Source organism: Podarcis raffonei, chromosome 8 (assembly GCF_027172205.1).
Source record: "Podarcis raffonei isolate rPodRaf1 chromosome 8, rPodRaf1.pri, whole genome shotgun sequence".
Classification (NCBI taxonomy): Eukaryota; Metazoa; Chordata; class Lepidosauria; order Squamata; family Lacertidae; genus Podarcis; species Podarcis raffonei.
Window position 1 is genome coordinate 27,843,335 of NC_070609.1, and position 15,748 is coordinate 27,859,082.

General features: G+C 43.8%; 1 protein-coding gene and 1 long non-coding RNA gene across 4 annotated transcripts in view; one reads left to right on the plus strand and one right to left on the minus strand.

Annotated features, from left to right (window-relative positions):
* Nucleotides 1-608: 608 nt before the first annotated feature.
* Nucleotides 609-5,480, minus strand: SYF2 (SYF2 pre-mRNA splicing factor). Of its 2 annotated transcripts, XM_053398756.1 has the most exons (8): nucleotides 5,169-5,251; nucleotides 4,459-4,480; nucleotides 4,098-4,205; nucleotides 3,557-3,682; nucleotides 3,169-3,286; nucleotides 2,958-3,048; nucleotides 1,729-1,827; nucleotides 609-1,211 (listed from the first exon to the last, which is right to left on the minus strand). In XM_053398756.1, exons 2-8 carry the CDS (start codon nucleotides 4,468-4,470, stop codon nucleotides 1,046-1,048), a joined length of 720 nt encoding a protein of 239 aa, XP_053254731.1. In that variant the 5' UTR covers nucleotides 4,471-4,480; nucleotides 5,169-5,251; the 3' UTR covers nucleotides 609-1,045. The 2 variants fall into 2 exon arrangements, with proteins under 2 accessions (XP_053254731.1, XP_053254730.1); XM_053398755.1 differs by lacking the exon at nucleotides 4,459-4,480 and having other exon boundaries at nucleotides 5,169-5,480.
* Nucleotides 5,334-15,748, plus strand: part of LOC128418747 (uncharacterized) — a 54,387-nt gene continuing 43,972 nt past the window's right edge. For both annotated transcript variants that reach the window (XR_008331753.1, XR_008331754.1), the window contains exons 1-2: nucleotides 5,334-5,516; nucleotides 9,810-9,894. This is a non-coding gene — a long non-coding RNA (uncharacterized LOC128418747). The remainder of the gene's footprint in view (nucleotides 5,517-9,809; nucleotides 9,895-15,748) is intronic.

Genomic DNA, 15,748 nt, shown 5'->3' on the forward strand with positions numbered 1-15,748 from the left:
GCCCTGGTGGGCCAAATTTGACAGGTGGAACTTCAAAGCGCAGGAAGAAGTTTGTACTGGAATCCTGTTAAAGGGGAAAAGCTTTTAGCTGGGTTTCTCTGCAAACTGCATCCTGAATCAGGAAAGTGTTGGCATGGAATCCTGCCAAGCTGAGCAGGATTTGACCCCTGCTCATCAGCTTTCTGTCTTGGCTGCAGACACCTGTTCTCTGCTGGGAGTATGTGTGCATAACCAAGGGAGGATTTACCGTATTTTTTGCTCTATAAGACTCACTTTTTCCCTCCTAAAAAGTAAGGGGAAATGTGTGTGCGTCTTATGGAGTGAATGCAGGCTGCACAGCTATCCCAGAAGCCAGAACAGCAAGAGGGATCGCTGCACAGCAATCCCTCTTGCTGTTCTGGCTTCTGAGATTCAGAATATTTTTTTTCTTGTTTTCCTCCTCCAAAAAACTAGGTGTGTCTTATGGTCTGGTGCGTCTTATGGAGAGAAAAATACGGTAATTCAGCCCTCTTGCCCATCAACTAAAATCAACTGTTGACAGGCAGGTGGATATGGCTTGGAAAATGGCTTCGCAGGCCAAACAGAAACCTCTGGTGAGTCAAAATTAATCCATCTTTTTAAAGTTTTACATAGTTGGATAACTAATTTAATCAAACCAACATACAACTTACAGGTTTACATTTGAGCTTGAGTAAAAATGCAGCCTTTTAGCATATACAAAGGCAGTAGTTTTCACGGAAACCTCAGATACATAAAAAAAACCTGAAACAAATTTGCTTTAGCTGGAACCTAGACTTAAGATATGAAAAGGAACAGAAAAGGGGTTCTCTGCCAAAATTCAAATGATGGTTTTTCGATGGTTACATACCTATTTATGTTCAAGACAAATTTGTTCTTGAGGAGCAATACTTCTTGGACTAGCTTAATGTTCGTACTACCTTAGTTTACAGTTCAAGGTGCTTTTGCAAAACAGGTTTTACACTTAGGGAATTTTTGAAAAACCAGGCCGGCTACAGTGCTGAACCTGCCTCTGGAACTTTCTAGCTTAGACAGCTGTTCCTCTTTCCAAATTCTGTTTAATCTCTGCAGTATATTTCCCATAGAACCTCTCAGCCTTCTTGTTGAACTTGGCATTTCTCTCATTAATGTAGTCAATATCAGCATCATCATTGTATGATCGTCTCCGGCTGTACTTCTCACGTTTTTGGATTCTGGAAGGAAAATTAATGCAGTGAGACTGTGCCTAATGCAAACATCTGTTCAAGGATGATTTTTCTTTTTTTGCACAACTACTTTTTCAGCTCCAAATGCTCAAAGGAGTTTAAATAAGAATTAAAGTCAACAGAATTAAAGTCAATTAAGAGTCAAATTGTCAAAAAACCCAAATAGCAGGAGACTATTTAAAAGACCTGACTACTTTAAAAGATTATTTAAAAATGTTTTTACTTGTCTTTGAAGAAAAAAAAAGCAGAACAGAGAGACAGATGGAGTTTCAATGGAATGGCCTCCCAGGTTTTGAGGCTATGACTGAAAAAGCTTTGCTACTCATAAGGATGAACCGAATGGCTGAAAAGGGTGGAAGCTGGAGCTGGACTTAATAAACAGATCTCAACATTTGTATGTGTGTGTGTGGGTGGGGGGTGTCATACAGGACAAGATGCTCACAAAGTTCTTTTAAGAAGCTCCGACATTGTAATTAGTTAATGTTTCATTTGCTTTTGTACTTACTGTTTTTCAAGATCCGAAACCATTCTATCAACCCCTTCTTTACATGGCACATGAGTTCCGTGGAGAAGGCTATTTGAAGTCGGAAATAAATCTTCGCCACTGAATGAGGGGCGGGAAACAAACCCAGACACTTTAACCAGTCCATTACTGACAGTATTAACACACATGTCTTCTAGATTTCATGCCCAGCAAGTCTCTAATCAGTTAATGGGGGCAATAGATTTTCCTACTGAAACAAGTACAGTAATACCTCCCTGAACGTCTGCCTTGTCTAGCATCCATTCAGGCGAACGTCCGCGGCAAACCCGGAACAGGTTACTTCCGGGTTTGTTGCTTGCGCAGAAGCGCTAAATTGCGCTCCACACATGCGCAAAGTGCAAACTGCGCGCGTGCGCAAACACGGCACTTCGCCCTGCATCCTTTTCAGCTAGTGGCTAAGGCTACAGAATGGATCTGTGCCGCAAAACGAGGTACAACTGTAGCCAGAATTTGTGTATAGATGGGCTTTGAAGACACTTGAACTCAGGGCGCAAGGGAGAAACATGCTAAGAGGAAGGCACGCTTGGCAAATCCACACCATGATCAACTCCCGCCTGGAAACAAATGTCCCCACTGTGGAAGGGCGTGTGGATCCAGAATTGGCCCCCACAGTCACTTATGGACTCATTGTTAAAACCGTGTTTATGGAAGACAATCTTACTCGGCTTTGAGTGATCGCCAAAGAAGAATAGACAGTTGCCTTGACCTTTTGAAGCTTAGCTGGGATCTGTCCATTTAGCCACAGCAGGTTCTTTCTCAAGGGTCCAGTTGATACAATCACCCAAGTGCAGATGGTCCTGCTGCTCTTTCTCACAGAGCAGTTGCAACCAGTTACCCTTTTCCGAGAAGTGGAAGTACACAGCATGCCTGGCAGCAGCAGCACTGAGTGGAAATGGCAATTCTTTGCTGTCTGCTGCTGCTGCTGCACCTCTACCTCTACCTCACAAGGCATTAGGAACCGATGGCCTCTGTGAAGGACAAGGAGGAACCCAGCTCCTTCAAGTTATTCTCCAAGATACCAGAACAGTTATGTCTTTTCTTAAGATGCTGTATTAATTTTTGCATTTGTATGCTTTTTAGAATTGTAAGTCACTCTGACACACTTGATGTAAGTGACAAATAAATGTTAATAATGCTAATACTAATAATATGTATTATTAGTATTATGGGGCAGACAAAATAAGACTTACCTTTCTTCTCTGAGTTTTTCATATTTCTCCAGGTCAGGTCTGATCTGCTTGGTCAACCTCTGGTACTGGCGTAACTGGGCTGCTGCATAATCTATGAAGTAAAAAAAAGAAAAAGTCTATTGTACTACTAAACATAATCACTTGTTAATAAAAGCTCTTGATTTTATTCACACTCAATAGTTGGAACAGATGGGGCCAAACACCTTCTTACCAGAAAATCCAAGATCAGGATTTTTCTTCTTCCTCTTCCTCTCAAATCGTTCGGCATCCTCTGCGCTGATTTCTAACAGTTTCACTCTCTCATAATCTTCTCCTTTTGCCACACACTCCTAGCACACAGCAAGAACATACTGATATTTTGAAACTGGTTCTCTTTCAGCACAGTGAACTTTCCCAAGGCTAAATGCGTTCTGCCTGTCAAAATATAACCAAGACTGTACTCCCATGGACAGTTACTGGGGGATGCACTTTGGCTCCTGCCATTGGTAAGAGGACCTGGGACCACTAGAAGACTGCCCCCTGCCTCCCAAGAATATCATCAAGGGGGAGACCAACATGACCACATCCATTGGCCAGGGAAGGGACAACTGTTTGCTTACCTTTTTCTTTTCCTCCACTTTTAGTTCCCATTCTAAACGTGCCTTTTTTGCTTCCCAGTTTGTTGGCAATTTCAGCCTTTTATCTTCCTCCACAACCTCCTGGTGATTTAACTTGCGGGCTTCATTCTTTTAAAAAGGAGAAGAAACCAGAAAGATGTTTAGAAAACAGAGTTTAATTTACTATAAGTAAAACAAACATGCTAAAGAAGATCACCCTCTAAGGCAGATGTCTAAGTCAGAAATCTTTGATCCACCATATGTTGCTGATCTAAAACTCCCATCGGCTGCAGCCAGCATGGTCAATGACCAGGGATGCTAGAAATTGTAGTTTACCAACTTCTGGAAGGCTAAAGGTTCCCCACACCTGATTTAAGGCATCATAAAATTTCCCAAAACAAACTGAATTTTTTCTGACTCAAACCTGCATTTTAAAAACCTATTTTAGTGGAGCCCCTAAGCAATTGTTAGGATGTGCATATGCACTCCCTCCAAGCTAACATGCAGGGACCAGAAGCACCAACACCATAATGAGAGCTCTCACCCTTTTCAAATGAAGCTCTCTGAATTTCCTAAGTCGCTCCTCTCTCTTCTGTGCAGCCATTTCTTCTGTTGTAATGGAAGCAGGTTCTTCTGACGTGTCAGAAGTAGCCTGAAAAGTCACCTAGACATGTTAGAAAAGAAAGATCTGCTTTTGAGATTAAGTGTTTAGTATATGAATATAAGGAACGATTATACTCTCAGCACCATGGAAAAGTTATATCAAGACATCCAAAAAGCATTAAGGATGCACATTTCCACAAGAACAATGTAGGACCACAGAAGCTTTCAAACTATGTCCTTAGAAAGCCTTCCTTAACAGTAACAACAACAAAAGAGGAAGCTCAATGATATTTATAGCACACCTCACCTATCATGTTAGGCAGCCTGAAAAATAGAGAAAGTGATCAAGACCCCCAAACACAAGAGCACAAGAAAAAGCAAAATCCATGAAAATAACCCCCAGTGCTGGCAATGCATATTCAGTTGCAACAAGGCATCTGAACTACTTGGAATGATCATGATGGCACATACATTAAAGTGTTCCCAACACAAACCTCCTCCTGCTGTCCACATTAAGGCAGCTACGGAACAGCTTTTAGAGAAGCTGCGGAAAAGATCAAACTGGAATTCTCTACAACATTATTTCACACAGCTCTATTTAGGATGACATTGCAATTTTAATTATTTTAAGTTACCCCGTGTAATTTGTATGAATCAGAAGCGTAGGCTATAAGCTCTTATACTATAAGGAAATCAATAATCGTCCCCTCCCTGACAATGCCAGAGCCATTTCCCGTCCATGCTGTACCTCCTGCAGCAGTGACAACAGAGATAAAGAGATTAAAAGACCCGGCTTTCCCCATCCCCAAAAACATCCCTTCGCCATCAGCTCCTGCCTCGGGGTTCCTGAGCACTTCCTCACCTCGATCCCTTTATTTACCATCCCCTCCTCTCAAACCTCTCCCTTCCCCGCCTTCCCCGGTTCAGAGGCGCCCTCAGCCGTGAAGCTTCCTCATCCTTCTCCTTTCCTGGTCGGCCATTTCCTCCCCAACACTCTCCTCTCTTCTCTCACCATCCCAGGCGAAGAAACACCAAGATCCTCTACCGCCGCCATCTTCCTCTTGCTGTGTTCGTAAACACTGAAGCTACTTCCTGGCTTTTCCCTTCTCCCCGTTCCGCCTCTCCTAATGACGTAGACGCCTCCTAATGACGTCTTGACTGTAAAAGGAACAAACAGTAAAGGGGGGGCGGGGGACGACAGCGCACGTATTAAGGAAACGCATGCGCAGTCTCTGTCGGCCTCGTGAGCGGCCGCCGCTCGTCGCAGTTGCGCTGCAGCGCCGCCACAAGACTGAGGAAGGAACTGCATAGCATAGCAAAAAAGAAAAAAGGCGTAAGAATGTGGATTGTATCAGGAAAGGTATGTATAAAGCCAAGGTTACCATATAGGCACAGCAGCCCCACCTCCTGTAATTCAAATCAAGAGCACCTATTTAATGAATTAATTTTAAATTCCCTTTTTAAATCCCACTCAAAAGTCATTACCCATAAAAATCCATTCTCCCCCCGCCCTCGCCAAGCTATGCTTACAAATGAACATGGGATGGCAGTATAGTTCTAAATATTCGTCCACAGATGTTAATGGAATAGAATTTGATCATTAAGTAGACCGGTCACCTTTTCTTTTCAGCTCTTCTGTGACCAAGGGCACAGTGCCTCAGAGGAGATGCAGACTGCCTTTCTCATGAAAATATATATTTTTTTAAATGGACGCTGGCCTTTGGTCATGTGCAGTGCTTCCCCCAGAAACCTGCTCTGATTTTGAGTGGTTTGTCGCTCTGAACCGGAACATATAAGATCATATGCAACTAAGTTCTGCTCAGAGTAGACCTATTGAAATTAATGGACCTAAGTTAGCCAAGTCCATTCATTTCAGGGGGTCTCCTCTGAGTATGCTGGATACAAGTCATTCTAAATATTTACAGATTACAGATGCTTCAGGTTACAGAAACTTCAGGTTACAGACGCCGCTAACCCAGAAATAGTACCTCGGGTTAAGAACTTTGCTTCAGGATGAGAACAGAAATCGCGCAGAGGTGGCACGGCAGCAGCAGCAGGAGGCCCCCATTAGCTAAAGTGGTACCTCAGGTTAAGAACAGTTTCAGGTTAAGAACAGACCTCCAGAACGAATTAAGTTCTTAACCCAAGGTATCACTGTACTTAACCAGTAGACTACTTTTCCTTATCTATATGTTGTTCTAAACATTTAGTTTCCACCAGAGAAATGCCTTTAAGCTCTTCTGTGTAAAGGAAGAAATTGCGCCACAAGTAATATATATTAGAAAAAACAGTAGGGGGAGAACAACCCTGGAGGAATACTATTATGGCCTATCCACAACGGCCTCCTTATTCTTGTTGCCCCATAAGAACAGCAAGAAAAGAGATAGATAATCCGCACGATAACACTTGACAACATGATGCTGTATGCCTACCTCACTTCAGCACTCTTAGTAATCAATTGTTTAGCAAGTGACCTGTTCAGCGCAACGTTAATTTATTGATCAATCAACCTAGAGATAGAAAATGAATACAAGTCAACCAAGGAGAAATGTTTAAAGACTTGGGGGGGGTATCCAATGTTAGCCTCATTGAAATCAGCCTCACTGATGTTCTTGAGGATGGGCATCAGCCTGGCATTCTGACCAGGCAGGTAGATTTATGTCTACATGGCAATCTTATCAACAAGATGAAACCAGTACCTGAGTGACAGGGAGGGAGAATCTGTGGGCCTCCAGATATTGTTGAACTCCAGGTTCCATCAGTCCCAACCAGCATGGCCAATAGGGATGATGGTAATTGTAGTTCAAAAACATCTGGAGAGCCACATCACTCCTGTATGAGATGCTACAGTTGATGTTTTACTGCTGCCCCCTACGAGGTAATATGAGATATATTCCATTACTAAGAAATTTTATAGACACCAGTCAACAATATACTCTTCCTGGTCAGCAGCTAATTTCAAGGAAGGTTCGGAGAGGGAGAAGTCTCCCTCATAGAGAGCTGCTTGCTAGTCTTGCTATATCTGTAATTGCATCCTTATACAGACTTTTCTTGTCTTTGGCTTTGAAGCTGATGAGTCAGATTTGGCCTTAGGACCTCTAATTGCTGACCCACATCAGCATCCATGGAAAACCATGACTTGACAAGGTTGTACAAGGTGAGGTGGGAAACATTCTGACAAGATGTGAGAGACCCAGCTCAATCATAGCTGTAGTAAGATGGGAAGTGAGAGCTGGACCATAAAGAAGGCTGATCGTTGAAGAATTGATGCTTTTGAATTATGGTGCTGGTGGAGACTCTTGAGAGTCCCATGGACTGCAAGAAGATCAAACCTATCCATTCTTAAGGAAATCAGCCCTGAGTGCTCACTGGAAGGACAGATCGTGAAGCTGAGGCTCCAATACTTTGGCCACCGCATGAGAAGAGAAGACTCCCTGGAAAAGACCCTGATATTGGGAAAGATGGAGGGCACAAGGAGAAGGGGACGACAGAGGACGAGATGGTTGGACAGTGTTCTTGAAGCTACAAACATGAGTTTGACCAAACTGCGGGAGGCAGCAGTGGAAGACAGGAATGCCTGGTGTGCTCTGGTCCATGGGGTCACGAAGAGTCAGACACTACTAAACAACTAAACAACAACAACAACTGGGATGAAGAACCTCTGTGGCCCTCCAGATGTCATTGGACTCCAGCTCCCATAAGCCCCAAGCAGCACAGCCAATGGTAAAGGATGATGGGAGTTGTAGTTCAGCAATGTCTGGAGGACCATAGGTTCCCCACTCCTGTTTTACAATTAAAATAAGATGAGAAGAAACGAAGGCACGGGGGGGGGGCGACTGTTGGAGAAAGAGGTTTGGAAGAGAGATTCCTTACTCTCTTGTAGTAGTGTTATACAATTTTACACAATGGGGATTGCTCTAAGTACATTAAAACTTGCCCTTATCCACCTTTAAACAAATGATCCCCATCAAAATACTTAGACTAGAATAAATCACAGACACTTAACTTTCCAAATAAGTGAATTCTTTACTCACAGAGATTCCCTAAGGTAAATCAAACAAGTCTCCATCTGCTGGCAGTGAAAGAAAGGTGAAAAAGGTTCCAAACAACTCCCAATGAAAAGTACTTGGCTTCCTTACAAAAAGGATCATGCAATATTTTGGTTAGCAAAAATACAGTCTATAAAATTTTCCTTTTGGAGAGATTCAGTTCACTTGCAGGGAGCCATAGTCACATGGCTTCTTCTTTGCTTGTTCCAAGAAGCACAAAGAGGAAAAAAGAATGAGAAATGGGGGAGCAAAGGCAGCTGATAGCTTGCACACCCACTCTGGTAACTTGAGTTCAGGTCTCAGGTTAACCCTTTCATGCGGGCATGTATGAACTGTAAAGGTACCCCTGACCATTAGGTCCAGTTGCAGACGACTCGGAGGTTGTGCGCTCCTCTCGCTTTACAGGCCGAGGTAGCCAGCGTTTGTCCGCAGACAGCTTCCAGGTCATGTGGCCAGCATGACTAAGCCGCTTCTGGCGAACCAGAGCAGTGCACAGAAATGCCGTTTACCTTACCACCGGAGCAGTACCTATTTATCTACTTGCACTTTGACGTGCTTTCGAACTGCTAGGTGAGCAGGAGCTGGGACTGAACAACGGGAGCTCACCCCGTTGCGGGGATTCGAACTGCCGACCTTCTGATCGGCAAGCCCTAGGCTCTGTGGTTTAGACCACAGCACCACCTGCGTCCCTTGTATGAACTGTAGTAACTGTATATTACAACAAAAGCTTCCTAGCTGTGAGCTTGTTTCAGCAGGGCAATAAAAGAATCAGGGTGAAGTGGGGAACTTTGAAAGAAATTACTTGGGAAATGGTTCATTTGCACACAGTGACTGCATTTTGATGTCATGATAAACTATGGTAGGGATGGGGAAGCTGTGGCCATCCAGATATTGCTGGATCAAAACTCTTATCATCCTTGACCATTGGTTATGTTGACTGTGACCGATTGGGGTTGGAGTCCAACAAGATCTGGAGGACTCCAACAATATGACAGGACTGAATCTGTGTGAGCCTCCTCCAGCATGGCTGTGAGGTGGAGCTTGGAATCTTTCACCTCCATCTTTGTTTCACTGAGGCTTGTCCTGTTGTTCAAAGCTGACAAAGTGTGGTTAATTATAACTATGGTTCATTGAACCAGTTCAGCTTTGTAAGCCTTATAAGCCATGCTTTGAAAGTGGTTTGATTCACGCAAACCATAGATATAGATTTAGGTATAACAGCCCCTACTCCCACCGAGCCTAAGGGTATTTATTGTCACAATAAACCACAGTTTGTCATAACGTCCAAATGCAGCTAATCTCAAAAGTAGCCTTGAGCTCCATGACTGAGCAAAGGTGAAGTAAAAATCCCTGTGCCTAATGCACCACACAGCCTCTTTAAATCAAAGTTTTAATAAATGTTATGTTGAGTAGAAGTGCTTTTAAAGTGTGTGTAAAATGGTTGTGGTGCTGGTGAATTTTCATGAGGACTTAAGAAAAATTGCAAACCGATGTGGAAATGTGGAGAACTGAACTTAAATTTCAAAAAAATGAGAGCAAGAAATGGAAATTGGCAGATTTGCACGTCCATAACCCTTTCCTCGTTGTTTTACTCTTTCATTTAGGTTCAGCAAGATAAAAGGGGCATTGGGTTGCTTTCACTGGCTTTCTTAATCCTAAAGAACTTTGAGAAGAGAGCAAGTGAAAATTGTGAGTAGAAATAAATATCTACCTTTTTTGGGGGGGGGGTGTCAATACCTCTTTAAATTACATCCTGACTTTTTTCCCCCTGTTGGACTGCAATTATAATCATTCAAAGCCCACAGACACATAATCGTTTGGCCAGGGAGCAAAAAGACCCTGACTGATGCGCTTAACAAAAATTAACCTGGTTACAGTGGTACTCTGTTGAAAATGAGAAAGTGCAGGGGATCAAAATCAATGCCTTCACAGCCAAATGACTGCAGGACTGGCTTTGAATTTCAGCTAAATGCCCTTAAAATGATGATCTTAATTGCATTATATTAAAGCCCCTGATCAGATAGTTCAGATGATGATAATCTATCATATTGGATGTGGATGGCAAGGGGAAAAGGGGAGGTGATATCTCTTATGCAGAGGTTGGCTCAGGACCTCCACGCGCTGCCCAGAGCTTCCCAGGGCTAGGTTACCCATGTCCATCTTGTTGGGCAACAGCTTTCATCCTCCCTGATCATTGGTAGTCTTGGGTGTTGGGGCTGTTGGCAGCTGGGGTCCAACAACATCAGGAAGGCCCCAAGTTCTCCATCCCTGCATTGCCTCACACAGAGTTTGCAGGCATCCCACACACAAGAAACTTAGAGAACACATTGTGGCTGGAACAGCTTTGGACCCATTTATTAACTTGTAGCATTGTATGATTATTTGCATGTGTGAATTGACCATCTATAGATAGCTTAATACGCAGCTTTGATTGAAATACAGTGGGTTTTTCTTAGCAGTACAGAGGAACCTCGTGTTACGTACCGTCCTCCTTATGAATGCTTTGGGTTACGAGCTCTGCTAACCCAGAAGTAGATGCTCCTGGTTGCAAACTTTGCCCCGGGTTCTGAGCGGAAGTCGCGCGCCGGCGGCGTGGCAGCAGCAACAGGCGCCATTAGCGAAAGTGCACCTCATGTTAAGAACGGTTTCGGGTTACAAACGGACCTCCGGAACGAATTCAGTTTGTAACCGGAGGTACCACTGTAGCTGGGCAGCAGACTGAGCGGCCACAGAGTTAATCTCTAGAGCCACGTCTCCTGCACGCTATGAGGAAATGTATTTCTTCTTAAATTACAACCAGCATTATAATTTAATTCCCAAACATAATTTCCAAGTTTGAACCTATCTGTATAAATCAGGGTCCTTGCAGGGGCTTGTTGTGTAGTAAGTGGTCCCTCTAAGAAGAGTCCTGGGTTGATCAGTCCAAAAGCCCATCTCATCCAGCACTCTGGGAGGAATTCATTGTAGCTCTAACTTAAAGGATCTCAGTTGTGTACCAGTTGCACTAGCAGAATGGCTTGCACAAGACAAGGCACAGGAAGAGGAGGTGCAGGCCCATCTGGCTCAGTGTTGCCTATACTGACTGGCAGTGGCTCTGTAGGATTTCAGACTTGAGTTCCCTCCCAGCCTCACCTGGAGATGCCGAGGATTTAACCTAGGACCTTTTGCATGCAAAAGAGATGCTCCCCCACTGAACTAGAGCCCTTTCCCAAATGTGAGCCACCAATGCATTTTCATTCCATGTTTGCCTGCATTTCACACATGTGCAGCGAGAACCTCTGCACAGAAACTACACAGATTCCTGCAAACCTGCTTCTTGCAACCCGCCCTTTCTTCCTTCTTAGCCAATATTTGATCATCTCCCCATCGCTGCTGATAAATTACTATGATATTTAAAGATCTTCTTGAGCTTTGCTGAGCGATGCCTCTAAGTGGCTTGAGAGTGGAGATTTTGCTTTGCAGTACCACTCGTCATCTTCTGGTGGGTAAAACTCTTTTCCTTTTTAAAAGCCGGAACCTTGCAGAGTTTCCTGCAGAAGAGGGGCGAAAGGCATTAGCTCTGCATTTAAAATGAAGCAGATTTACAGTATATATCACAGAAATATAGAATGTCAGTAGCAGTCAGCAAGGACTCAAATACCCATAATCTTTCTCTCTCTCTTCTTTCCGGAGTTTAGGACTCTATGATGCAATCCAAGCAGAGAGCTAAATCCTGAAACATTTTGGTGCTGCTCTAATTTGGGTTCATCATTATGTCAAAAATGGTTCAATTCCAGTATATTGTTATGAGTTTTGGCAGGGAGGAAGGGCTAGGCTGAATGCCTGGGCCCCCTTCTAATTCCTAGATCCAACACTGAGTCAAGGAATAACCAGGCCAGCCTGGGAGATGGATCGCTAAGAGATTGACGGAAAGGGGGCTCCATGCCAGATGACAAATGGATGGAGCCCCTCCAGCTCTTAGATAGTTAAATGGAAAAGGCCTAAATTTGAGAGCAGAGTTTGCTGTGATGTGGCCTAGAGGAAAAAGATGCAGGCTGGAGAGAAAATCCAGAACAGATTTAGGGGGTGCTCAGCCGGTGTTCTGTTGTGCAAGCAGGAATCCTTGTGTTGATGGAAGAGGGGAGTTAGCACTGCATTGGATTCCACCCTAAATATTTAATTTGAGCTACTGCATTTAATAATAGAGAGGAAGAAACACAGACCAAACTGGACATGATTCAGGTAATGTGGCCACTGGACTCCTCTGTCTGGCCCTTGGGACCCTTCATTCCTTCCTCTAGCTCTTTTGCCTGATTGAAATGTGTCCTTGAACTGTGATAAGGCCTCTTGTTTGCCTGGATGCTGTGATGTGTGGGGGGTGTGTGGATGGAGTGTGGCCTTCTGCACAAAAGTAAGAGTCAAATCTGGAATGCCTTCCCTCAGGTAATTTATGAGGTGGAGACAGTAATGGCCTTTAAGAACCTCGTAAAAATGTGTGTTTACCCAAGAAGCCTGTTCTTGCACCCTGACACCTAATTCTCCATTTTGTACACGCCTCGGCTTTATGGACGACATAGTTTTCAGCTGTTTTCAGCTAGTTTTTAGGAAAGTTTTATTGATTGCCATTGTTGTATTCTTTTTAAAAAAATGTAAACTGCTTAGAGATTTTCAAAAAATATTATTCTCAGTGGTTTTATACAAAAAGAAAAGTCCCAAAGAGACTTAGCTAGAGTTGGGAAGGACTGGGAAAACCCCAGAAAAATAGGGAAAAAACCCCAGGTTTTTTTTCTGGAAAAATTGAAAAAAAAACAACTATGTGGAATATTCAAACTATATCAAACTGTTTTTTCCCCCTTTCTTTTTTCTGAAAAAAAAGGCTTTGGAAAAAACCCTGGTATCTCCCCCCCCCCCAATTTTTCGGTTTCCTCCCCAGGCCTTCCCATCTCTAGATGATAAATTACAAAGAGGTAAAATCAGTTAAAGTCATTTTTTTAAAAAATTGTGAAAACAACGTCCAGTACAAAATTCCTCAAATGTTTATTGAACTTTACAATAAGAACAACAAGTCCTAAAATGTTAAGCAGCACACATATTTCCAAATAAATAAATAATAAATTGGTTGCTCTGCCCCCCCTTGCCTTTAGCTCCACCTACTTTTGCCTTTGGCTCCACCCATCACTGGCATGTGACCCCTGGAAGGATTTCCATGAAGGGGTGCGGCTCTTGGGCTAAATGTGGTCTCCCACCCCTGGTATTATGACTTGGGTAGTAACTCTTGGCGCCATAATAATGGTGCAAAGATTGTATTCCTGTTTTCATTCATGGAGGAGTTGAGTGACAGCTGATGGAAATGGAATGCAGGAGATGGTGGACCTTTGGCATGATCCAACATGGCTGTTCATTCAGAAGACCCTCTTGCTCTTCATGTCCACAGTGCCTGGGGTGGGATAACAACAACAACATAGCACTTGGTTGCACGAAACTGTTTCTTTGGCACTCAGAATTCCAGGCACAAATGTTTTTCGTGCACCTGCTGTGTGCCTGCAGAACAGTAACACAGATTGGGCCCTCCCCACCCTCATGTTGGGGGCATTGTGTCACAGGAAATGAGCGAAAGGAGAGTAAACTCTCCAGGCACCAAGGGGAGGATAATGTAATGCTTCCCTCAGATCAATGTGGATTTTGGTTTGCGAGTTATTAGGCCAAGGTCATAAACAACCCCTGTGACCACAAAAGTAAAATAAAACAATAAATCTCGGTTTTATCTCCTGTGCTGCCTTTTCACTACTACTTCTTATTTTTCACACACACCCTTTGAACCAAAAAACACCCTTAAGCATCTATTAAATATTGCACAGGCCATACTTGTATGTGTGAAGATAGAGTCTGGAGGATTTGGACTATGAATGAGGATTAGGGTGACCATGTGCCCTCATTACAGAGGACAGTCCTCTCTTTGAAGTAGTCATCTACTTGAAGGGCTGCATGGTCCAAGTCCTATTTATAAAGAACCGTAAGTAAGAAGTGTGGAGTGGGACAAAGAGCTTGAAGTAGTTGCCCATCGACAGTTTGCAGCACCTGCACAGCAGATTGAGCAGTCACACACAGGCCACCAGGTGAGTCATCTTCACTATGGTGTGATGTATTGTCCTATTTAAATAATTGTAATTATTTATAAAATTGCACTTAACGCCACATACAGAGACACACACAAGCACATGGGTCTGCCACCCCTGCTCATTCCATTTGCCAACCCTACTTGCCCCTTTGCCAACCCCCTTTCTCCACACCTGGCCAACTGCAACGTTACAACAGCCTTACATTTGTATGTATATAAGGAAGACACCAATTTTATGCAAACAGATGCCCTCCGTGGTCCACTCTCTTGGCAGTCGTAAGTGGCCACACTAAGGAGCTTTGAGCCTTTGAATTCCAGCATCTCCTTCAAATATAGAAAGTTGTTTCAGAGTTAATGGACCACAGGCTCCATTCAAAAGAGGCTTGCTCTTTGCACTGGATCATTTACCGAGCTCTGGGGTCAGGGTCACCCTGATTCCTCTACATTTAGGGCAAGGACCCAGGCCCCCCACTCAAGCTACACTTTCCGTGAGTGTTTTTGCCTGGCTGGAAGTTGCCCTTAAACTCTGAGAATGCTTCTTGCTTGACTGAATGGAGGATACTAAGTTGTGTGTGTTAGAAACTAGCTTACAATCCTAAGGTAAAATTCACATTTGTTTATCTGATCTCTTTTGCATTTGGCCCCACCCACTATGAGGATATGGCCCCCAGAAGGTTGCCCAGTAGAGAATATGACCCCCAGGCGGAAAATGATCTTAATTCTGAGTAGACATGCATGGGATTTGCATTTTAAGAGTGTCTGAACAAAGGAGGCGAGAGTGGGAGAGAAAAACCTTTGAATGTTGTGTTTATACACTCGGGTTGTATGGAGTGTTAGGGGAGAGATAGTACCACTGGTGGGGCACACGTCATGTTTCTTCTGGGATAGTTTGGCCAATTTTGGTCCCCACCCTGCACTCAGCTCTCACTTGTGGCTCCTAGAAGCTGTCAGCATGCAACAGTGGCCACACCTGGGAAATGGCTATCTGACTGGCTAAACCAGGTGAGTGTAGCCAATAGGTCTGAAACCCTTGATGAATTAGGACCTTCCCTTCATGTGAAGACAGGCTCTGGCAGATTGAGCAGATGAGACCAATACTGGGTCCAGTGTTCAAGAAGGTGGTTTATGCACATGCTATAGAGGGAAGTGGCGGGCAGTTGGGGCTCGTCAGCATGAGAAGGCAGTCCATCTAGGAAAAGAAAGACTCTGATCCTAAACCTCTGCTGCCTTGTGGGATATCTTTGGGAGAAGAAAAGGCTAAGGAGTAAACCCTGCACAAATTTGGAGTGGAGTCCCTAAGACAGTTGGATGGAGCCTTGTACACCTTATTCTATCAACTCCTGCAGCCAAGCTGGTGCCAAATGTATTGCTCTGCCTTCCTTTGGTCCACATCAGGAAGGCCAGGTCTTGTCATCTGGGCATCCCAGGACCTCCATACTCACTGCC

Excerpts from the sequence above, each read along its gene's own strand:
- SYF2 (XM_053398755.1), bottom strand. The coding sequence starts at position 5,465 with ATGCAGTTCCTTCCTCAGTCTTGTGGCGGCGCTGCAGCGCAACTGCGA. Across the intron at positions 3,683-4,097 it reads GAGAGCTTCATTTGAAAAGG|AATGAAGCCCGCAAGTTAAA; the intron begins GTGAGAGCTCTC and ends CCTTTTTAAAAG. Across the intron at positions 1,212-1,728 it reads GTTTCGGATCTTGAAAAACA|AATCCAAAAACGTGAGAAGT; the intron begins GTAAGTACAAAA and ends TTTTCCTTCCAG.